This window comes from Erpetoichthys calabaricus, chromosome 12, assembly GCF_900747795.2.
Source record: "Erpetoichthys calabaricus chromosome 12, fErpCal1.3, whole genome shotgun sequence".
Lineage (NCBI taxonomy): Eukaryota > Metazoa > Chordata > Cladistia > Polypteriformes > Polypteridae > Erpetoichthys > Erpetoichthys calabaricus.
Genome location: NC_041405.2, coordinates 138,726,604 through 138,751,871, shown reverse-complemented (window position 1 = coordinate 138,751,871; position 25,268 = coordinate 138,726,604). Strand labels below are relative to the sequence as shown.

At 42.2% G+C, this 25,268-nt stretch overlaps 1 protein-coding gene across 4 annotated transcripts in view; it reads left to right on the top strand.

The window, feature by feature from the left end:
* The window catches only part of keap1a (kelch-like ECH-associated protein 1a), a 75,831-nt gene extending 51,126 nt beyond the window's left edge, over positions 1 to 24,705 (top strand). For 2 of the 4 annotated variants that reach the window (XM_051935286.1, XM_051935288.1), the window contains exons 4-8: positions 11,630 to 12,306; positions 13,979 to 14,184; positions 18,277 to 18,453; positions 21,363 to 23,520; positions 23,709 to 24,705. In XM_051935286.1, coding sequence (XP_051791246.1) covers positions 11,630 to 12,306; positions 13,979 to 14,184; positions 18,277 to 18,453; positions 21,363 to 21,550 — 1,248 coding nt within the window. In that variant the 3' untranslated portion in view covers positions 21,551 to 23,520; positions 23,709 to 24,705. Of the gene's footprint in view, positions 1 to 11,629; positions 12,307 to 13,978; positions 14,282 to 18,276; positions 18,454 to 21,362; positions 23,521 to 23,647 lie in introns of those variants that run through there. The other 2 variants (XM_051935287.1, XM_028816381.2) reach the window with 2 other exon arrangements.
* The last annotated feature ends 563 nt before the right edge of the window (positions 24,706 to 25,268 follow it).

Here is a 25,268-nt window from a genome sequence, read left to right as displayed (position 1 = left end):
TAGCGAAGGTGGATGAGTTTAAATACTTGGGATCAACAGTACAGAGTAATGGGGATTGTGGAAGAGAGTGCAGGCAGGGTGGAATGGGTGGAGAAGAGTGTCAGGAGTGATTTGTGACAGGTATCAGCAAGAGTGAAAGGGAAGGTCTACAGGATGGTAGTGAGACCAGCTATGTTATATGGGTTGGAGACGGTGGCACTGACCAGAAAGCAAGAGACAGAGCTGGAGGTAGCAGAGTTCAAGATGCTAAGATTTGCACTTTGTGTGACGGGGATGGACAGGATTAGAGGACAAAGTCAGAGTGGTGATTTTGTGTTGGTTTGGACATGTGCAGAGGAGAGATGCCGAGTATAATGAGAGAAGGGTGCTAGGGCTAGAGCTACTAGGCAAGAGGAAAAGAGGAAGGCCTAAGAGAAGGTTTAAGGATGTGGAGGGAGAGGACATGCAGGTGGCGGGTGAAACAGGACAAGATGCAGAGGACAGGAAGATAAAGATGATCCGCTGTGGCAACCCCTAACAGGAGCAGCCGAAAGAAGAAGAAGAAGATTGTCAGGATAGCGCCTCTCATTTTTGGGGACGTATCTTCCGAAGTCATTAACCGTCAATCAAGACATGTCAGGGTGAAAGTTCACCTTCAAGGTCATTTCTTTATCCGAGTTCACAGATTCAAATCAAAACCTTTGCCTTTCCTTTTTCTTGAAGATATTTCTGGTTTAGATCTTTTGCTCTCATTTTTTTAATTTTGCCTTGGTTACTGTGCTTTTTGATCTTTCAGTATTCCTCTTGTGTCTGTGTTTTTTACCCCGTCTTTTCTTCTTTTTACTTTTAAAATCCAAACATGCTCTCCTGTTCAGCACAGCAATGATTAAATGGATAAGATAAGATACCAGATTTCAAAGTCATCTCACAAACTTAGTAGTGCAGTGTCCATCTCTCAGCAGTTTTGACGAGGAGAGGCCATTCAGCAGAACAAGCTGTTCCATTCTACACACTTTAGTTGTCTAAAGTAACATCAAGTCGAGATTTGAAGGTTCCTGAAGTCCTGTTGTCCATTATACTACTTGGTCACTTATTCTCTGTGTTTATGGTTCTTTGTGTGAAGAAAGCCTTTGTAAAAATTTGTGTGAAATGTGCCCTTAAAAATTCTAACCGTGTCCCCGTGTTCTTGTTACAGAATTTATTTTAAAGTAACAGCCTGGATCCACTGGACTAATTTCCTTAATAACTTTAAACACTTCAGTCTTGTCGCCCCTTACCTCCATGTACTTAAATTTTAAGGACTTCGTTCCTTCAATCTCTCCTCATAATTCATACCTAAGTTCTAATCAGCCTTGTCACTCTTCTCTGGACTTTCCCTAGTGCTGCTCCATCTTTTTTTGTAATATGGGGACCAAAGCTGTACACAGTGCTCCAGGTTATTATTAAGACACTGTTATTGAGTGGCACAATTGTTAAAGCACATACAGTGTCAGATATCAGAACATTATTAAAGAAAAAATCAGAGCTAGACTAAATAAACTTAACTAGTTGTGCTACCTGTCTAAGATTGGCTAAAATCTAAGTAATCAAAGTAGACCTCAACATTAACATTTGCACTACACCATGCAATGAGTATATCTCTGTTATATGCCATTTGGTATGAGATTCATAAAAGGAGTGTTAATTTGTGATGTGTCATCTGTTGAAGTGACAAATCAAAACATTTTATTACAAAAAATGTTTGTAATGTGCCATCTTTTGGAATGACTGAAATATTGCACCTGGACAGATGCACAGACAGACACACAGACACTTATCCTCTTATCAAATCCCATTACTGCTGGAAGGGATCCTACTCTGTCGGGCCCTTGAGCAAGACCCTTATCCAGAAAATTGCTTCAGGCCCTGCTCCCTGACCTGCAAAGGTCAGATGAAAAGACAATTTCCCCTTGGGGATTAATAAAGTGTATCAAATCCAAACAAAACAAAAATTAGGTAATAGACAACTCTCAGATGTACTTTTTTCTCTCAGTCTCACCTTATACATTACAGTTCATTTAAGAAGTTGTATTTAGGCTTTTGTACTTGTTACAATACAGAAACAGCATTAACTTCTAATGTCAATGGCTGAATTGCTGTGAACTTGCACCATGAAGTGTCTCAGTTTATTGTGGTGAACTGCCAGCGATTACCCATGAACCCACAACATGTGGCTCAGAAGTGATCTTCTTGCAGCGTGAGCTAATATGAACTCCATAAGAACTCCATTAGTCAGCCATGCCGAGAGACCATCTCTGAGCATTCCAAGAGTAGCGCTTCCTGTTAATGTCAACTGAGCTCCCTCTCTCTGTCAGCCCTCACCGTTTCTGGACCACTACAATGACATTGTAATGTCTTCTTATGACAGAAACACATTTATTGTGTTGGCAGATTTAAATGCTGCATTTGATACCATTGACCACTCTATACTGTTAAAAAGGCTTGAAAAATAGCTTGGACTCTCAGGTGACATTCTTGTGTGGTTTAGTTATTATTTATTAAATAATTTCAGTATATACAGAAACATGATGGCAGTACTCTGTTGTTACGTTCTGAAGTTAAATAGGGCATCTCTCAAGGCTCAGTATTTGGACTGTTATTAGTTTCATTTCACATGCTTCACCTGGGTATATCATTAGGAAACTTATTATCTGCTTTCATTCATATACGGATGATACTTGGAAATACTGTAAATATCTTTCAGACCAAGTAAAATGTCTCATATAGTTTCCTCAAATAACTGTGTCAGTGAGCTAAATGAGTGCTTTTAGCTGTGTCTGTGCTGTGATGAGCCATTTCTTCTTCTACTGCGTATCTGTGTGTTTATTCCATATGTCACAGTGTGGTGGGCTCAGAGCTTGAGCTGTAGGACAGCAATGAATGGCTTAGGGGGTCTCAACTTTAAATTCCTAACTACTGAGGAAGTGGTATGAAAAAAAAATACGGTGAAAAATGTTAGATCATGAGAAATAGGATTGATGTGTGGGAGAGGTGGAATGATACAAACATTATTTAGATAGATAGATAGATAGATAGATAGATAGATAGATAGATAGATAGATAGATAGATAGATAGATAGATAGATAGATAGATAGATAGATAGATAGATAGATAGATAGATACTTTATTAATCCCAAGTTTAACACTTTTGACCTTCTGATTGGAAAGGAGAAAAGAATTTAAAGGTTTAGTTCAGTGAGATGAAGGCCTTTAGCTAATGAGAGCTGGTCATGAAGTATGAAGAATAGTTGTGATGTGATTTACTGCCACAATATACCAACAGGAGGCCAAGCCTTCCTAAATTAAGGCCCAGGCTACAAACGCACAACAAAAGGAAAAATCAGCAAGAAAACAATCCTTGATAATCTTCCATACCAAATATTAACAAAGAGAGAGAGAGAAAAGTGTGGAAACTTTGGCACTTTAAGAAATAAGAAAATGTAATATCAAAAAGAGAATATTTTTAAATGAGCAAAAAAAGGCAAATCACAGGGTTTGTCTAATAGTCAACCCAAGCAACAAAATCCAGTCCACCATCCAGAAGCAAAATATCAGTAAACAAAGCAAAGAATCATTAACCAGAAAAACATCCACAAAGGTACTCACAAAAAGAACTGTGAGTGCTGATCTGGAGGACATGACCTTCTGCCTGGAATATATAGGCAGGGGGCGGTCCTTGAGATGAACATCAAAGTGACTCCACCCCTTTTTATGGGACAGGACATATAACTAAACACATTAATACAGTAAAAACATAATTCATACATAATGTCATGAACTGAGTCTTCAGGATACAGAGCATGTGGAGGTGAATTTAGCAAGATGGGCAAGTTCACCAAGATTGAATGATGGGAGTTTGGAGTGACATGTTGAAGAGGAAGCAATTGTGAGGAGCTATAATAAATAAACAATGGGTACTGATTTGGACATTGCAGTTGGACAGGAGAGCAAAACCTACCGTGATTGGTGACTCCACCTCGATGAAGGCTTTTAGATGATGTGAATTGGCAGGTTATGTATGTTATGTACAGTGAAATGACAATCATCAGAGATGATGAACACAGGTGTGAACATTGAGGGTGGGAAGGAGAGGTGTTATTATCTTGAAGGGTTAGTGAATTGAGACGAGGGACATAAGATGATGAGTACTCGTCCTTGCCCCTTTTTGCAGTGTTATCACACCGCTCACTCCCTCACCTGTGCAGCAGGTTGGAAGTGTCACACAATTGAAATTGTGCCCTTCACCCTTTGGTGTTGCACCCATGGCTCCTGAAACTTCACAGAGTCAGACCTCCCCAAACCTGGCCTTTCATTTGTGGTGCTCGATATCTCATGGGAGACACCCTACCCCACTTGTCGTGCAAGCATTGGTGCTTCGTGGTGCTTGAAAGTCAATGGAGAATTAAATCGATACATTCTAGCCCATGTGTTATTCATATCCGCTCATCAGTACACTCCACAATTGTGGTGTAGTCCACAACTGGGAATATTGAGGTTGTAAAGAAAATAAGTTTTATTGAGGGGTTAATACAGCAAGATGAGAGTGCCTAGGTGATGAGAAACGGGGGAGTGATATGAAGAGAGACTACAATTATAATGAAGGAACAGTTGAAAGAGGTGTGGACACTGGGAATGGAAAAGATGGAATGTGAGGTACAGTTTGTCAAATGATGAAAATTGAATGAGTCAGATGGGGATCAGTCAAATAAAGTGAACGGACAGTCATCACAGATAAGGCTTACACATTTGGACACTGAGAAGGTGAAGGACAAAGGAAGGATGAAGGATGTTATAATGGATAAAAGGTCCACTTGAGATGAAGGCCTGTCAGTGTTGAGGACTGGAATGTGAGATGGAGAAGTGGAATCATGAAGGTACAGTCAGCAGAGATGAGGATCACCGATGTAGACACTGAGAATCGAAAGGTGAAAAGAAGGCTTATTCCACTGTGATGAAGACCTTTAGATTTAAAGAAATGGGAGAAACGTGTAGAGGAATTACAATGAAGATGTGCTCTTCACAGATGACACTTACAGATTGGAGATTTAAACTGGAAAGGACAGGATACGTCAGTCCACCTGGATGGGAATTGTTGTTTTTGTGGAGACTGAGAGTTATGATTAGTGTGCAGTTATCATGTCGGCATTGAAAAGAGAGAAGGAACAGTGAAGGAATGAAAATGAACCTTCAAAGGGTGATCTGCCCCTCCAGCTGCCAAGAGGAATAAACAGTTCTTAATTTGCCACCATACCTGCCATAGCAGATTAAGTGGAACTGGACCCGACTGTACAATTCTGGTATTAGAATGGGCCACCACAGGACCACCTTCTCACTAATGAGAATTATTTGCCTATTAGGACAATGTGTCCTGCGTCAGAGCCTGCAGCCGCCTCTTCTGTTCCCACCTCAGCTTTGTGGGCGTCATTTCTGCTGCTGGCGCAGGCTGCTTTGGAGAACTTTTCATTTTAAACCATGAGTCATTGCCTTGCAGTGCCGGATGCCCGTTTATATCAGCCGTCGTTGCTATAGTAACTTGACACAGTCTGTCATCGGGTAGAATCACAACAAGTTCAAGTTGTCTGGTAATTTATAGGCAGGGGAGGGGTCCGCCAAGTCTGTTATGCCTAAAATAACAATGATGAATAACAGAGGAGAGGGGCTCTTGTTTTGATGACATTCAGGTCAAACATTTATATGCCTCTCTGCTTTTAAACACAGGGAGCCATAGAACATCTGTTAGGGTGTGTATAACTGCTCAAGTCATTTTCTAATCCTTTTATCTGTCATGGCGAGCTGGTGACTATTTAGGAAGTACTGGGTGAAATGTGGGCACCAACTCTGCATGGGGCACCAGCCAATCACAGGGCACATTTACTCATATAGGACCAACTTAGTGTAGGCAATATGGCTAAACCAACAACAGAAGACACAGTGTGACATACATCACCGTCGCCATCATCTCCGGAAAAGGTGACATTCCTCCAATAATCCAAAAACCAAAGTTGGCATTGTTGTTTCAGGCTTGTGTTGCTGATCTACATAGTGGTTGGCGCCAGCATTCTGTCAAGTACATGTCAACTGGCTACACCCACAGAGGTTTGTGTGCGAGCCACTCAGACTTTTAACAATAGCGTCTCCGAAGACAAACTCGAGTTACAGGATTGCTGTGTGGTGCAGATCTGGACCAGATGACTTAAAATGAAGACAAGACCAAAAGGGTCAAACAAATCATTTTATCTAATTCCATAATACAAAGAATTGCTTTGAAACAGGCATATGGTTACTAAAAAATAGGCCATCAAGAACTGGCCAGAATATTTGAAAAGACAAAAGCAAATCTAAAAACAAGACAAAGCATTAAAATATGACTAAAACACAAGAGGAAGACAATAGACACTTAAAAGGAATATTGTTGAAGATGTATCTGACAAACTCCATCTTGTTTATTGTATTATTGATTTAAATGCAACAGCGTTCTGTGCCCCCAGAAGCATGTAGACGCTTTTTCGGTATACGAGGTGAGACACAAAAATAACTGGATTGGTAAAAAAAAAATAGTTATTGATGACTTGCAGCATTGTAAACATTGTCACCTTCGATATACTCCCCCTCCTGATCTCTACACTGCTGCAGACGTATCTTCCATTGATTCAACAGGCTTGCCGTTTCTGTCTTCACTTCATCCATTGAAGAAAAATTAGGGTTAGGCTAGGGTTAGGGTTCCCTTCAGGTCACCTTTGATTTTCGGGAACAAGTAAAAATCACAGGGAGCTAAATCGGGCGAATAGGAAGGATGATCGAGGACAGGAATGTTTTTGTCAGTCAAAAACTGCTTTATGGAAAAAGCATTGTGTGCAGGAGCGTTGTCTTGTCTTATCTCACTGTTCACTTTTTTCACCCGACATTATCGTGGCAACTCGTGTAGACATTGACATAAGAACCATGATGCTCACACCAGTGGCGCTAAGTTTGTTTAAAATGCTTAAAGAAAAATCGGGAGTGGTCTCCCCTTGACTTTCTCATATACTCAGATATGGGGATGGATATTTGATGAGTAAACCGCAAGACAATGATTATATTTTTATATTATGTATATTAAAGGACCATCAACAACAAATCAAATCAAATTAATAATATATTGAACAATTATTATAAAAGTAAAGTTGAAAAAATCGGACTCTGCGGCTACATGAATAAAAGGTAAAGTACCACTTCTGATTTACGGAAATAGCCCAAAAGTTGATAGAAATCTACGTTTTGTACCTAATAGTTGTATGCAAAATTTGGTTGACTTAAGTGAAAACGTACTCAAGTTATCATGTTTACACACACACACAGACAGACATAATTCAAAAAATGGTATTCATCAAAATCTCAAAATCAAATTTTTCACTTTTCCAATACTTTCCTTATACTTCATATACGAGAAAGTCAGGGAGGTCTAAAACGTGGAGATTCATCAAAATCTCGATATTGAATCTTTGGACGATTACCATAACTTTCCCTATACTTCATATACGAGAATGTAAAAAGCAGGACCTGAATATGAGTATATTTGACCTCTCCCCCATAATTATTGAGATGCTTGTGTGTGTCCCAGTTCTGGAACTTATCTCAGATGTACAGTAAGCTCATGGATACTTGTATTACTTTTTGCCTTTTGCTTTAGATCACCCAAATGACCGCTGTTGTGATCTTCTACATTCTGATACAATTTTATCGCATTTTCTCAAGTCCATTTTCTGAATATTTTGTATTTATTTTGGGGTCTTGCAGGTTGGTGTATTTTGTAGAGAGTGAGGAAAGGAGAACGAATGTAGCTGACAAACAAAGTGAAGATCAAAATCAGAAGCAATCATTAAGAGTCAAGGGGCAACATTGAATATTATAGGCAAGCAGATACGCAGAGATCAGAAACTCAAATAAACAGAGAAATAGTCTCAAAGTAACATAGACAGCCATCCACATCACGATAGACTGCAACAGTCTGACTGAACTTTAAATAGTCACCATGATGACGATATTGTCATGACATACTGATGAATCCTGGGATGCAGTGTCATAGAAATGGCTAACAACAAAGCGATGCCTATGGACAAAGCAATATGGCATTGAAGAAAATGTGAAATAGAAGTAAACGTGTAAATGGAGGTTCTAATCCAGAAGCGATGAAAGAATTTGATTTCCCTTTGTATAAATACCCCAGAAACAATACCTCGGGGAAGCTCAGGGAAAATGAACTAAAACTCAAATGACAATGGTTTCACAGCTTGTTTCTGACATTTAATTATAGTGTGGGGTATCATTTTTAAATTATTATTATCTTTCCATGCCACCATTTTTTTTTATGGGCACCAACATGTTTTTGCTGATTGTTTATGGTTGCCATTACATTACAGTGCACAGATGATGAGATATTGTGTGGCTCATAATGCCACTGTTGTGACAGTAGAAGTGTACTCTCTGGTTGTGTGACTCTGTAGATAAGAACCAAAAAATGTCTAGCGTGTTTTATAGTTGCTAAGGGACAAAGATATTGTCTGAAGAATATTGCAAGGATCAAAACAACCAGCAGATGGTAGAGCTAACAAGGCATAGCCTGGGTGCGAGAAGGAAAGCCGTAACCAGGTAGTCAAAAATGGACTGAGAAGATACAAGCCAAGGGGCACGACAAAAATCAAAATTAAGACAGAGACTCAGGAATCCAAACATCAACCTAGCACTAGGGCCTATTTGGAAGAAGATAACTACAGTCGCACATGTGCGTCAGAGGACTCCCTCACAGACTCTATCGAGGTATGTAATAACTTTCCGGGGTGACAGGGGGTGCTGCAGCTAACACTGTCTTCCCTATTTTCCCTTACAGTGCCCGGTGAGGGCTAGAAGCTCCAACCCTTCTGGTCCCACCGACAAACAGTTTAAATCCCGCCTAAAACCGTTTTCAAAACTCTGTGAAGGGATAAGCGCCAAGACGTGCTATTTTCATTACTTTGCTTCTTATTTTTTCCAATTGGTGTCCCAAAAATTCTCTGTATTATTTATTTGTGCTACCAGCATAACTTCATTAATGCAACAACGTCACTGCAAGTGGCAGTACTCATAAAATTCTCATTATGGTCAGCTAATGCACCCCTCAAATGAAAAGAGTGCAAGATGTGTGTGCGTTTTTTTTTTTTTTTTTTACACATGCAACAAGGTGGAAATCTGTCTGGAGTTTTGATTGGGGTGTGACATCTTGAATGTACAAAGCAGATCTCAGTATGCATTCATGAAAGTTCAGTTCATGGCTGCTACAGCTCTGTGATGTCACACTGGCCTTGCAAAGCATCATGGAGTGCTGAGAAAAAAATGTTAGTCTAAGCCTGCCACGTGGCAAATCTCCAAGTGGAATATTCAGTGAATGAGATCACTGGTGAAAAGAGCTTATTCTCTGTGAAAAACTCTTTTGCGAATCTTGAACTTCAACACTAATAGCAAATGAGGTGTTGAAGGAGAGGACCCCTATATGTGGTAAATGGGGTGCTGACCGATAGAACTTCTATAGGCGACAAAGTGGTTACTGAGGGGGAATCTCCACAGAAGGTAAAGCATTTCAATCACTTCTATGTGGATCAGCTTTATCAGTTAGTCAGCCCCGTTTCTAACCCTGAACAGGGTCATGGTGGGCTGTAGCCTATCCCAGCTAGCACAGAGCACAAGACAGAAACAAACCCCGGACAGGGTGCCAGTACATCTCAGAGTGAACACAAACACACCCATGGGCCAATTTAGTACAACCACCTACCACCTAACCTTCATGTCTTTGGACTGTGGGAGGAAACCCATACAAACACTGGGAGAACATGCAAACTCCACACAGGGAGGTCCCAGGACGTGAACCCTGGTCTCTTTACTGCGAGGCAGCAGTGTTACCACTGCGCCACCATGCCCCACATATCATTTTCATTTGACTTTCATTTCAACAAAGCTGAACACTGACCAGTAATTCTCATGAGTGCGTTCCTTGTCACAGTGTGGCTTTCAGTTTAACTAGAATTGTCACCACAGGCTGGTGCTGAGAGCGCCCCCCAAAAAAGTGCACAGACACCCTCCATTTGCATATGTTGCATATGATGATGGATTTTAAATTAATGGCCTTAATTTTGAACATTGTCAAGATAGACTATATTGTCAAAAGTATTGGGACCCCCCCTCCAAATCACTGAATTTAGGTGTTCATTGCCACAATGTATAAACTCAAGCACCTCGGTATGCAGACGGCTTCTACAAACATTTGTGAAAGAATGGGTCGCTCTCAGGTGCTCAGTGAATTCAAGCGTGGTACCATGATAGAATGCCATCTGTGCAAGAAGTCCATTTGTGAAATTTCCTCACTACTAAATATTCCACGGTCAACTGTTTAGTGGTATTATAACAAAGTGGAAGTAACAACAGCAACTCAGCCACGAAGTGGTAGGCCACGTAAAATCACAGAGCGGGGACAGCGCATGCTGAGGTGTGCAGAAGTCGCCAACTTTCTGTAGAGTCAATAGCTACAGACCTCCAAAAGCTCAAGAACAGTGCATAGAGAGAGAGCTTCATGGAGTGGATTTCCATGGCTGAGCAGCTGCATCCAAGCCTGACATCAACAAGTGCAATGCAAAGCGTCAAATGCAGTGGTGTAAAGCCCACCGACACTGGACTCTGGAACAGTGGAGACGTGTCCTCTGGAGTGATGAACCATGCAATCCGATGGATGAGTCTGGGTTTGGTGGTTGTCAGGAACACGGTACTTGCCTGACTGCATTGTGCCAAGTGTAAAGTTTGGTGGATGGGGGATTATGGTGTGGGGTTGTTTTTCAGGGGTTGGTTCTGGCCCCTTAGTTCCAGTGAAAGGAACTCTTAATGCTTCAGCATATGAAGCCATTTTGGGTAATTTCATGCTCCCAACTTTGTGGGAACAGTTTGGGGATGGCAACATGACTGCTCACTAGTGCACAGAGCAGGGTCTATAAAGAAATGGATGAGCGAGTTTGGTGTGAAGGAAGTTGACTGGCCTGCACAGAGCCCTGAGCTCAACCCGATAGAACACCTTTGGGATGAATTAGAGTGGAGACTGTGAGCGAGCCAGGCTTCTCGTCCAACATCAATGCTTGACCTTGCAAATGCTCTCCTGGAAGAATGGTCCAAAATTCCCATAAACACACTCCGAAACCTTGTGGAAAGCCTTCCCAGAAGAGCTGAAGCTTTTATAGCTGCAAAGGGTGGGCCGACTCCATATTAACACCTATGTATTAAGAATGGAATTTCATTAAAGTTCATGTGTGTGTAAAGGCAGGCATCCCAATACTTTTGACAATATAGTGTATATATCCCCACCAATGTAACCAGTATTTTTTGAAGAGTGAACAGTAATGGGGTAAACAAATATCCCCTTCACCTGAAATTATCTCTATCTTTGACTGTCTCAGGTGGCCCTTTATGTGCATTATTGCTCCTACGCTTGCATTTTCCTAAATTGCCTATGAATGACTCTAGGCTCTGATTAAGTCCTCATGTAGGTCCTGCTGTCGTACCTTGGCTATTGACCTTCTCTTCATTTAAGTATGCTTTTATTTCCCTTGTCTACAGGTGACTAAGGAGGAAGAATTCTTCAGACTGTCTCATTGTCAGCTGTTGGAGCTTGTCAGTCAGGACCGACTCAAGGTTCTGTGTGAGTCAGAGGTGTACAAGGCTTGCCTGGAGTGGGTGAGGTGGGACCCGGAGAATCGGGCCCAGTATTTCCACGCTCTCCTTAATGCTGTCCACATTCACTCCCTGCCTCCAAAATTCCTTAAGACTCAGCTACTGGAGTGTCCCATCCTAAGCAGGGCCAATTCTTGCAGGGACTACTTATCCAAAATCTTTCATGAGATGGCACTGCGGAAGCCTTGCCCACCTCCGCGACCCCGCGGTAATCAGCTGATCTATGTGGCTGGTGGCTACATGCAGTTTTCGCTGAGCTCCATGCAGGCTTTCAGTCCTAAGACAGAAAGCTGGATAAAGCTGGCAGACATGTCATCACCTCGCAGTGGCCTAGGAGGCTGTGTTCTCTTTGGATTGTTCTATGCTATGGGCGGGCGGAACAACTCCCAGCTAGAAAACACAGACTCCAACACTATGGAATGCTACAATCCCATGACGAACCAGTGGATGCAGCGAGCTCCCATGAGTGTTCCGAGAAACAGGGTTGGGGTTGGAGTCATCGATGGAAGCATTTATGCAGTTGGAGGATCACAAGGCATGGTGCACCACTGCAGTGTGGAAAGGTGAGATGTACTTTCCAATACAGGCTCCTGGATTGTTGTCATTGGTGTCATACTATAGAAGAAGTGGGGTAGTCGGGAAGTGACTTCTGTACTTCTAGTAGATTGGATACACTCATGTGAAAAAGTAGGTACACTCCATGGAAAGTGTTGTCTTTTTCAACATATTTGAACAGACAAACTGAAGATCCTCAGTGAAACAATGCCCGCAGATATAATGGCGATACACTTAAATAAAAACATATGGGAAAATGGCCTTTACATTCATTTATTCAACAAAAACATCACTAGATGTAATGGTGCAGCTAGTGTCGCCCACATAGCAGAAATTACTTCTTGTAGGCGTTTTACTTAACTGATGACCATTCTCCAAAATCAACACTTTGAAATTCTTGACCATTCTACCATTTAAATTCCTTCAATTGTAAGCTGTTTATGAATTTTCTTGCCTGTACTGACCATTTCAAATCCTTCCACGAATTTTCAGTGGGATTCAAATCAGGACTTTCATTAGGCCTGTCCATAATCTTCCATTTCTTCTTTTTGAGCCACCCCTTGATGGATTTGTTTCATTGCTGTATTGAAAGGTCCATTTCTGGTGGTCATCATCGTGTTGAAAGGTCCATTTTCAGATGGCCTTCTGTTCTCCTCAAGCACACTTTGATATGATGCAGAATTCATAGCTGACTCAATGACTGCAGACTGCCCAGGCCCTGAGGCAGCAAAGCAACCCCAATCTAGAACATTTCTACCACTGTGCTTCACACTTGGTATGAGGTTCTTCTCCTGAAGTACTGTAGCCAAACAACTCTATCTTTGATTCATCTGTCCAGAGCACATTTCCCAAAAGGCCTGGTCTTTGCCTAGAAGTTCAATGACAAACTGTAGTCTTACTGTGGTGTTTATTTTTGGACAGCAAATGCTTTTTTCTCACACACCTCACATGCTGGTCAACTTTCTGCAGTCGCTTTGTAATTGTAGATGCCTTTACTTTCATACCAACAGTTGCAAGTGTCACCTGCAGATCCCACAATGACATTTTGAGGTTCTTGGAGACTTCGTTTAGCTTCAAATGGTCAGCTCTTGGGCTGAATTTGCTGAGCTGGCCAGTTCTGGACAAATTAGCGGTCATTTGAATTCTTTGACACTTTTAGATGCGTTTCCTTACAGTGCAATGACTGATTTCAAAAAATTTCTTGATCTTTTCAAACCCCTTGCCAGACTCCTAGGCATTTGCAACCTTCCTTCTGAGGGCCTTAGGGATCTCTCTTGGCCTTGCTATGATGACATTACACATGCTTTGTGTCATTTGTTCAGGTGTATCCCCTTCATCTGCAGACGCTGTTTGTATGAAGATCTAAAGTTTGCCTGTTCAGATATGCTAAAAAGAGCAACAGTTTCCATGGGCTGCACTTACTTTTTCACATGACTGTAAATGATAGATAGATAGATAGATAGATAGATAGATAGATAGATAGATAGATAGATAGATAGATAGATAGATAGATAGATAGATAGATAGATAGATAGATAGATAGATAGATAGATACTTTATTAATCCCAATGGGAAATTCACTAAATGGATCATTTTTTATTTTGTTTGGACCAAAGGTTTTATTTAGCTTTCTAAATAATTGCTTCTTTTCTCTGTACCTCACAACACTTCCTTTGACAGGTACGATCCTGAAATGAACCAGTGGACGATGGTGGCTCCGATGTCTGTGGCTCGGATTGGTGCTGGAGTGACTGCCTATGACGGGCACCTTTATGTGGTAGGAGGCTTCGATGGGGAGAACCGGTGGAACTCTGTTGAACGTTACCATCCTGACACAGACAAGTGGGAGACCATCACGCCCATGAGATCCATTCGCAGTGGAGCTGGTAAAGTTCGCCATGGCTTATTGTGTCTGGTGTGTTGGCCTGGTTTATCCAGAAGGTGCCGGTGGCCATTAGATGTTACTTCCTCCTCCCTAGACAGGTGAAGGAAGCATTTTGGTTTTTAAAGTTGGCTGAATCCCTTCATTAGATTTTCTACATATTTATTGCACATTAAAGAGGCTCTGGAGATAGAGGGGTGGGTGCTGCTGTTATGGATGTCATACTTGGAGTAGCTGTCACACAACCTGCTGGTGCCTCTAAAAGGTATTGACCCTCTTGGAAGTGTTCGTATTTTATTTTTATACGTCATTGAATCACAGTGAATTTAATTTGGCTTTGACAGAGCTGTCTTAACATATGGGCACAAAGGGCACTGGCTGGGGTCCCAGGAGCATAGGGGCCCATGATGTTTCTGATGCCTCTGTATGTTTCTGTTTTGCTGTCAAAACAGGGGCCCCGGCACTCTGCTTTGCCTGGGGGGTCTATGATGCTGGTAAGATGCCCCTTTGTTGTTGACACTGATCATCAAAAAAAAAAATAGACTCTTTAATGTCAAAGTGAAAAGTGATCTTTGCAAAGTGGTCTAAATTAGTTACAAACATAAAACACAAAATAATTGATCACCTACGTTTTCACCCCCTTTATGTTAGCGTAGTAGATGGACTTTTGTCAGCCATGACAGCCTTGTGCACAGGTCTCTGTCTCTCTTTCAGTTTTGTACATCTGAGGCCTCATGCATAAAGCCATATGTAGAATTCACACTAAAACATGGCGTACGGACAAAAGCGGAAATGTGCGTATACACAAAAAAAATTCTGATGCATAAATCTGTGCGTACGCCAACTTCCACGTTCTTCCGCTCCATAAATCTCAGTCAGCGTGAAAAGTAACAAACGTGCACGCGCCTGCTGCCCCACCCCAACTCCTCCCAGAATTACGCCTCTTTGAATATGCAAATCAATATAAATAGCCCTTAAGCTCAGCGTTCTGTGAAAAGACAATGGCAAAAGCATGGAGGAAAATAGAAGAATTTCAGCAAATACCAAGTGTAGGCAAGGAAAAACGTACTATTTGTTGGTTTAAGCAGTGATATAAACAACAAAAGGAAGTTGATCGAGTAATAGAGTAGCGGAGAAACTCAAAAGTCCAAGATCAGAAAGCCACATAGTGCCTGAAATACATAAGATGTGGCCAGATATCAAAGTCACTGTGAAAAGGCGAGTCGTAGCCCACTGTCTGAGTGTCATATGGAAGCGTATTAGGGTACAGAGAATATAGGGATACAGTTGAAAAAAATGTCCAAATGTCAACTTTAATCTTGAAATTTCAACTTTAATCACGTACTGTATTTTGTCATCAAAGTAGAATGTCATAAACTTCATCTTAAAATCGTTTAATTTACTAGTTTCTCAGATCCCATCGTAACTAAAGTAGCACGTTAAATGCTTCTTTCTATGTGTTCTTTTATGTGCTTTATGTGTGTAAATCACTACATACTTCTTAAACAAGCTTTCTCTTTAGCCAACAGGACACAGAATACATTATATTCATGATATTACAGCTTTCTGAACAATTTAAATATTAAGATGTATACTTGATATCATTTTCATAATGATAGGAATTAAAGCATGTATTAAACATGGGGACACTGTGACGCTGTATTAGCGATGAGCTGGCGCCCTGTCCAGAGATTGTTCCTGCCTCCCGCAAGATGCTTGCTGTGCCGTGCGCCACCTTCGATTAAATAATTTACTGCAGCAGTACTGTCTCTCTCAAACATACTAACCTCAAATTCCTGTCCTTCCTTTTCTTTCTCCAAGCATCCAATCACCACACAATCAGCTCTATAATAGATATTAAGCCATCTGTAAGCTTAGATCACAGATTCTTCACAACTTTTATGAAACATTAAAATATCTTCATAGTTTAATTATTCCATCCATCTATCCATCCAGGGTTGCTCCAGCCCCAGCAAGAATACAGCATGAGGCAGGAACAATCCCTGAATGGGCGCCAGCTCATTGCTGTCGCAGTCCACCGTGTCCTCACATGTTTAATTATTAACAATATACATTATTTTAATGAAGTTTAAAACTTATCCGTATAATGTAATAAACATGCTTTACTGCATTTCATCTTAAAAATGATAGCAAGAGCTCCAAGAAGATAACGCTTGGAAATCTAAATCGACTTAGAAGCCAATTGTCATCATCTGTAAATATGCGCTTTATAAAGTGACTCAGGTTGTGCAATATTATACAGTAACTGTAGTGCAAGTTTACAGTGAGGTGATTGTACTTATCATAAGTACAAACAGTTCTACCAGGAGCACTTGATGAAACTTCTTCTGAACCGCGAGGTCCCTACAGGAAAGGCTGTGAAGCATTTGCCGTATGGGAACAGTTCAAATAGAACATGGCTGAGACAGCGTGTGCAAGATGCTATATACCGATAATCCAATCAGCTGCTGTAGAGCTGTGATTCCACACTCAGATACAGTGGGTTAAATACTCTGAGTGGTGCACTGACAGTGACAACACTAAAGCAGCTATAGTATTTGGAATAGTTTGGCCATTCTGTGCACCATTAAATGGTTATGGGTTGATTACAATGAAATGCCTTAAACTAATAACTGATATGCGGTTAATTTCAGTGCATTTGATAAAGCTGCGTCAGGGATGTGAATCTAAAAAATAAAGGGAAACCACATAGGAACAGCAGTGTCGTAAGTTTGCAAAATGTGCGTGGCTTTACGCCAAGTTTAGTTTTTATACATCGTGATGTGAGCGTGGAAACGGGCGAATGCAACATTTTTGTGCATACGCACCGTTTATACATGAGGTCCCTGGACACTGCCATTTTTCTGTCCTTCTTTTCAAAAATGTCCAGCTCTGTCAGGTTGCATGGAGGTCCATCCACAAATCCTCACTTGGACTGAGATGTGGACTCTGCCTCTCTCTCCTACCACTCCAGGACATTCACATTGTTGTTTTTAAGCCATTCCTGCATAGCTTTGGCTTTATGCTTGGGGTTGTTATCTTGCAGAAAAGCAGAATCTCTCCCAAGGTTCAGGTTTCGTGTAGACCATATCAGGTTTCCCTCCAGGATTTCCCCACAATTTGCTGCATTTGGTTACAATGGCTCTTACAAGCCTGCTGTAAATAGTGAGTCTGCTGCAGAGAAGCATCCCCACAGCATGGTGTTGCCACCACCAGGCTACATGGCGTGTTTTTGATAATGGTCAATGCAACATGGCTTTTAGTATGCTGGCCAGAAAGCTCAATTTTGGTCTCCTCAGACCACAGAAACTCCTTCCAGCCAACTTCAGAGTCTCCTGTGTTCCTTCTGGCAAGCTCTACTTCCGACATCCTGTGTGTTTTTTCTCTTTGCTGCTATCCCATAAAGCTGTGACAGATGAGCATCCAGACACAGTTGTCACCCCCTGTAGCTTGTAACTCCTTCAGAGTTCTCAGAGGTCTCCAGATGGCCTCCCTCACTTGTTTTCTTCTTGATCACACAATTTGTTGTAAATCTGCTTGCTCTAGCAGAATTATACCTTTGCCATACTCTTTCCACTTCTTAATGATTGATACAACTGGACGTTCAGTGCCTTGGATGGGTTTTTTTGTCTCCATCCCCTAACTTGCACTTTTCATGGAGTTGCTTGGAGTGTTCCTCAGTCTTCATTGTGTAGGTTAGCCCACCATACTGACTCACTACAAGTTGGCCCTTCCACATACAGATACATTTATACTACAATCAAGTGAAATCTCCATTGACCTTATGAAGGGACTTCTAAAGCCAATTGGCCACATCAGTGAGGATTTGGGGCTGTCGTATTAAAGGAGGTGAACCCTTTTATGATCAGTAAATTTGTGTTTTATGTCATCACTTTGCAGAGACCTGTTTTCACTTGATGTTAAAGAGTCTTTTCTTTTTATCATTGTCATAAATCCACTGTGATTCAGTGTTGTTCAACAATAAAATGTGAAAACCCCAAAGGTGAATACTTGTTATCGACAATGCAAATGTTTAGAAAAAGCCTTGGCCACCAAGTTGAATTTTGACCAATTTCGTTGTCTTCATCTCCTCTAGGGCTTGTCCATCTTGATAGCTACATCTATGCTATTGGAGGCTACAACGGGATGGAGCAGCTGAACAGCGTGGAGCGCTACAGTGTTTGTAGTAATTCCTGGACACCGGTGGCACCCATGAAACATCGAAGGAGTGCATTAGGAGTCACCGTCTACCAAGGCAAAATCTATGCATTCGGTGAGTAACTTGGGCACCAAGAAAAGAACCCATCAGCACCTCTTTGTGCATTTACACAAATGCCCCATCATTATTAGCTTGAACTGCAGTGGAGTGAACTTGGATGTGAGCTCAAATGTATGACTGCTTTCTCATGATCTTGGGAAAGGTTTGTTGCTCATTTCCTTTTTAGACTGCAGTGTGTCCTCCATTTGGCACATGCCCATTTGACTAGCGTCAGATATTGTAGAGATCTGAGTGATAATTCTACCAAGAGCAGGGTCAATATTAGTAACTGATGAGGCATATGCCAGGTGTGCCACGTATACCATTTTGAGTACAGAAAGCATAGCATGCCAGCTTCCATTTGTGTCATCCCATACCAAGTGGAAGATAGTTAATATGGGCCTTTACCCCCACAGCAAATTGTCCAAATGAAATTTCGACAATTCACTGGTGCCCGCTGATGAGTGATGATTTTGCAATTTCTAAACATAAGCTTCAAGCCCCCCACCACCCCAACTCCACCACACTCTTTCTGGTCTATGCATGAAACACACCCACATCTGGTGCCAACATAGGGTAGATTCTTAGATAAAAGGTTTAGGTGGCGCTTTGCATGAGATAAGTAATTAACACCACTGATGGCAGGTTCTGCTTGGGCCTACCAGGGCTTCTGGAGTTGGTGTGCAGACTTTTGGAAGGTGGACCTCCCACTGATTCTTTAGCATTTACAGTAAGTTTAGGAAACATTTTGCAAAATTCATTGCGTTGTGGATTTAATTTTAAATAGATACATTTGTCATTTTTGTCTATCAGTCTACACTCAATAACCCTTAATGATAAAGTGAAAACGTGTTTTCAGAAAGGATTGCAAATTTATTAAAAATCAAAAATTGAAATCTTTTACTCACATAGTTATTTGGAGTGTTTGCTGTGGCACTCCAAATTGTGGTCAGATGTGTCCTATTTGATTTAATCTTCCTTAAGATGTGTCTAGAACTTGATTGCGGTATGCCTGTGGCAAATTGAATTGATTGGACATCATTTAGTAAGGCACATATGTATTTATGGTCCCACAATTCATACTGCATTTTAGGACAGAAACCAAGCCATGAAATCCAAGGTCTCTGTAGACCTCCATGTTCAAATTGTAGTGAGGCATAGATCATGGTAAAAACCAAAAAATACAAGCCATGAAGTCCAAGAAACTTTCTGTAGACCCCTGTAAAAAAAATTTGTGATGAGACATAATTCAACACAAGGGGATAAAACCATTTCTAAAGCTTTGAGTGTTCCTAGGAGCACAGTGGCCTCAACAATTGTGAAATGGAAGATGTTTGGAACCACCAGCACTCTTCTTAGAGTTGTCTGGATAAGCAAGTAGCCAGCCAAGAAGCAGAGGGAGGTGATCAAGAACTCAATGGTCAGCCAAACAGAGCTCCAGAAGTCCTCTGTTGAAATGGGAGAACCTCTTGGAAGGAGGACCATCTCAGCAGCACACTATCAATCAGGTGTTTATGGTAGACTGGGCTAACTCCTGCGTTGAGTTTGCCAAACAGCTTTTAAAGGACTCTGAGAACATGACGGAAACGATTCTCTGGTCTGATCAGACTAAAATTGAATTGTTTTTCCAGACCTCCAAGCGCTATGTCTGCCGAAGGCCAGGCACTGCTCATTACCTGCCCTACGGTGAAGCATGGTGGTGACAGCATCATGCAATGGGGATGCTTCTCAGCTTTCAGGAACAGGGAGACTGCTTAGAATTGAGGGAAGGATGAATGCAGACAAATGCAGAGAAGTCCTTGAAGAAGACCTGCTCTAGAGTGCACACTATTTCGGACTGAAGCGATGGTTCAACTTTGAGTATGACAATGACCTGAAGCATATAGCCAAGACAATGCTGGAGTGGCTTTGGGACAAGTCTGTGACTGTCCTTGAGTGGCCCAGCCAATGCCCAGACTTAAACTCCATAGAACATCTGTGGAGATACCAGAAGCTATCTGTTTAGAGAAGCTTCCTTTCGCATCTAACAGAGCTTGAGAGGATCTGCCAACACAATGAAGTGTGCAGAAGGTGAAGGGTCCCAAATACGTTTTGAATTCACACTCTCTCCATGATTGTTGGTGGCCATGCCCTCTTTTGAATGTTAATAGATGAAGGGGAACTATACACCTTTACCACTTTTATCATTAACTGTCCTTTATAGTTTTGATTATGGGATGGTGACCATACATTACCCCATACAAAACTTGTAAATTGTTTTCTGTTGTCAATGACTTACATTGGACTCAGATTCAATAAGGAATAGTGCTCTTACTTTTCTGAACAAAAATGATCTAAGGATATTATAAACTCAATGTCCACTTTTTAGTGTTATGTCAGTATCTGTAGACAGCCAAGCCTCCTTTGAATACAAAATATTCTGAAAACGAAGAACCATGTGTTTAAATTTTACTGACCGTAGCCCTCCCAATGAAGCTCTACCTATACCTCAAGAGCATCTACCTAGTGAAACTTCCCTCTCTAGGAAAGACTGAGTCATCTTTAACCGAGCTATGTCAAAAATGGGCAAAACATGGGACAACCTATTTAGATGGGGCCTCATAAGAAGCGCTGAATGCCCCTGTGGTGAGCCCACCCAAACAATGGACCACATTCTCTGTGAATGTACCCAAGGCCCTATTTGCACTGATGAAGATCTTAAGGATGCTAACGACGCCGCTCTTACCTTGTTACGGCAGTGGCGTGATAAGGTATGATGATGATGATGATGATGTGTTTAAATTTGTTCGGCCTGACCCTCTTGAATGCACAATTTGCATGGGTTCAATTATTGATAAAGGACTTTACATCCTAGTCCCTCTCTGGATCTTCTGAATGCAGATTACTAAATGTGTGTACCATATATTATTTTTATTTTTTTCTAGGGGGATTCAATCAGTCTGGCTTCCTGTCCACCGTGGAGAGGTACAGCCCAGAAAAGGACGAGTGGACAGATGTGACATCCATGCTTTCACCGTGCAGTGGGATGGGGGTGGCTGTCACCATGGAGCCTTGTCCCGGCAGCCTAGAGCAGGAAGCCAGAGATGACGAAGAAGATGGAAACTACGGGTGACCCACTGGTATTCCAAGGGGTGCCTATCACTAGCTGTTCTTTCCCCTTTCACCCTGAACATCTAATTCCAAAACACCAACACGATGCCTTTTTGGGAGACAGACATGCCAAATACATTTCTTGATGTGATCTGACTGGACTAGCTGGCTCCTTCAGTCGATTTGCTTCACCCTGGCTGCTCGGGAGCTGCCACTGACTGGACTTAAAGAGGACTAAAGTGGCTACCATGCTGAACTTCTGGAGCCTTGGGGATTTGTTGCAATAATATGTATTCAAGTGCATTGCCATTGCGGTGAGTGTAGCAGATGTGAGGTTTGTATCGAGAGGTGTTGTGTTATTGTGAGGACCATTAGGTTTTGAAAGACTGGGGAAAAATAAAGGAGGAGATGTAAGGGTTAGGGTGACCACCCCATATCCTTAAGAATTCATTTTTACGAAGTGTTCAACAATCTGAGTATTACCTCATGTGAGTATGGGTGTGACTGCATGAGCTGGGTGATATGGTGAGCATGTCAGGCTTTGTATGCATGCATGAGTGTGTGTGCAGCTGTAGCCATGTAGTTTGCATTTGTGTGTGGCGGCTGTGGAGATGCATGCAGATGTATAGCACCTTGTAAATGAGTCCATTCTCTTCAATCAATTCTGCACTCTAGTGAACAGCAGGCAACATCTAAACATTGTTTTTTTCTGTGGATGCATGTGAGTGAGGACTGTCCTGCCATGTACTGGTGGCCCGTCCAACGTGGAACTCACTTCGCATGGTGCAGGCTATTGAAAGAGTAGGGACACAAAATGGAGTGGCACTGACAGATCTTTTGAACCCAGCTCAGACAGAATACAGGGGATATTGAGTCCTAAGTTCAAGAGGAAGGACAGTGGTCCACTGATCAGGGCTTCAGTTTGGTGACAAGTCCTGCCATCTCATTAACACCAGCCTTCAACATTATGGTGCTACAGTAGGATTCTGATAGTCATTGAACCACTTTACTGAAGTATGAGCAGATGTAACCAAATGTTAGGAATGCCATCCAAAAGGGAAATGGAAATAAAAAGCTGAATTGTCCTCCTTACCCCATCCCAGCCTTGTGTCAGTCTCCATGAGCTTCTTGTAAGACTTGCATGGGCAGTGGGCAGCCTTACTAGACAGCAGCTGCCCAGAATTCTCCCAGGAATCGTATGGGACCACTAAGCACGGCCGTGGGAACGTCATCTGTTTTGTCATGTTAGGTTTCCACCCTGACACTGTTTTCCCTTTTAGAATCATTATTACATAGACCATAAGAGAATGCCTCAAATCCCATACCCTTACTACACTGTCAGGATTGACTGGTATTGTGGTTCAACACGTTCCCCTCTCTTTTACATCCATAGCCCCTGGAAATTAGCATGGAAGTCCAGGACAGACAGGTGAGATAGTTAGACATTTATTCATGGGTTATATTTAATATGCCGTAAATATAAGCAGAGTGCAAATGGTAGTGTTGGTAAAGTAATATAACCTGAATAGGAGGCGTTCATCTTGCATCCAATAGGCTTACTTTACTACCAGGTGGCTCTCCGTCTTAGTAAGTTGGATTTGTTTCTTGTCTGTTTAGGATGGAAAATGGCTGAAACTGACAGCATGGCCTGTTTGCATAGGGTAGCCGAGACGGAGAGACCACTTGGCTTTGTAGGCCTCATTTAACCGACTCTAACGGTCCTTGACAAGACTCATGCAAAGTGGAGGTGTCAGTCATTCAGCTCCATTCCAGCCCGTGCCCTCCTTCTGCCTATCCCTTCTTCTCCAGTCTTTCTTTCTGGGGGGAAGGCTAATAGAATGTAAAGTGTCCGTGTTTACCTGGCCGGCCCATCCTGCTACAGATATGTGCACAGTAACCGACTGCGTGTGCTCGTGTGCAAGTGCAGGTATGTGAGTGTGAGCAGCTTGGGGTGCACTGCCTTCAAATGTCTAAAGTGTGTTCACACATTCAGTGTTCATAGCTGGAGTGATCGTGTGTGTGTGTGTGTGTGTGTGCAGTGCTTCTCACACACACACTGATCTCACAAACGTTGAAGTGTACAGAGTAACTGACTGTGTGTACTCGTGTGCATGTGCAGGTGTGTGAGTGTGAGCAGCATGCGCTTCATTCAAACGTCTAAAGTGTGTTCACCCTGACAGGTGTTTATAGCTGGAGTGATCATGTGTGTGTGTGTGCGAGTGCAGTGCTGCTCACACACACACACTGATCTCACAATATGGACAGTAATCGACTCTGTGTGTGCTCGTGTACAAGTGCAGCACATTTGTGCAGGCCTGAAGTTTGAGATCACACCGTAGGTGTGTGCCTGAGTGTGAGGGTACAAACAAGTTTAGAAGAGCATTTTATACCCTGTGTGTTGCGTCTGCTTGTGCATATGTGCACGTGTGTGTCTGTTTGCTCTTCCCTGTGTGAACCTGCACTGCATGTGTGTGCCTTTGTCTGTGAGGAGCAGTGTTTACTTGACCGTGTGTATGATTTTTGTGTCCAACATCGAGTGTGAGTTCACATGTGGTAAGAAAAGCTGTGTAGGTGTATGTGGTGCATGTGCTAACGGTCTGCAAATGTTTGTGTAACCTCGCATGCAGTGTGTTTGTGTGTGTGTGTAAGGACGCGTATTTGCACGTTTGGAGTGTCTTGGAGCACCGTGTGCTTGTGTATACAGGTGTGAATGTGAGACAGTGAGCGAGTCGCCGTGTGTCCATACCCAGACAGTATTTGTCTCTGCAAGGCTGCCCTCTCCCCTTACTCTCCTCCATGCCCGCTCTGGGTCCATAGCGAGGTGTGAGTGTGCCCCCCTGCATTCTCTCTCCATTGTGTGCCACTTGTGAAGCCAGCCAGAGTGGTGACCCATTTGGCATCAGAGAAGTGAGTGCTTCTCCAGGGACCCCCAAAATGAAGTTTTGTATATTTGCACATGGACCCTCTGTTGAAGTGCCCGGCCGAACTGCAGCTGGTTTCTTTTCAGTGAAGGAATTCACTGCAACATAAGATAAGGAAATGGCAAGGGGGCAAAGCCGGCTATCCAGTAGTTTAAACTTGTCCACCACGGGCACGCTGCTGTCAGAAGAATGCCGCCTTCACACTTTGAAGATTTGTCTTTTTTTTCTGGATAATAAAAGAAGCTGCTCCCTGCTCTGTCACTTGTGTCTTCAGTTGGGGTGTTAGGGGACGGAGTAGGAGTTTTGGGGGTGGCATTGGCTTTCCAAAGGCACTTTAAAAGTGTGATCAAGAGGGTTTGGGAGAAATGGAGAACCGTGGATAGTTAAGACCCTCTTATTTACAATGACTTCAGAAAGTATTCAAACTTTTTACACATTTTGCTATTTTTGTAGCCTTGTGAGAAAGTCATTTCCATTCATTTTTCCCTCATTAAGCAACACTCGATACCCTAAACTGAAAACAGGATTTTAAAAGACTGTTGCAAATGTGTTAAAAATTAACAAATGAGATTTCCACTTCAGTTAACCCTTTATTGAGTACTTCGTTGAAGCACCTTTGGTAGCCAGTCCAGCCTGGAATCCTCTTGGTTATCACACGACAAGCTTTACACACCTGGATGTGATGACTTTCTGCCATTGTTCTCTGCAGATCCTCTCAAGCTCCCTCAGGTTGGATGGAGAATGTTGTCAGGTGGTTATTTCCAAGAATGTCTCATTTGGGTTGAAGGCTGGGCTCTGGCTGGCCCAATTAAGGGGCGT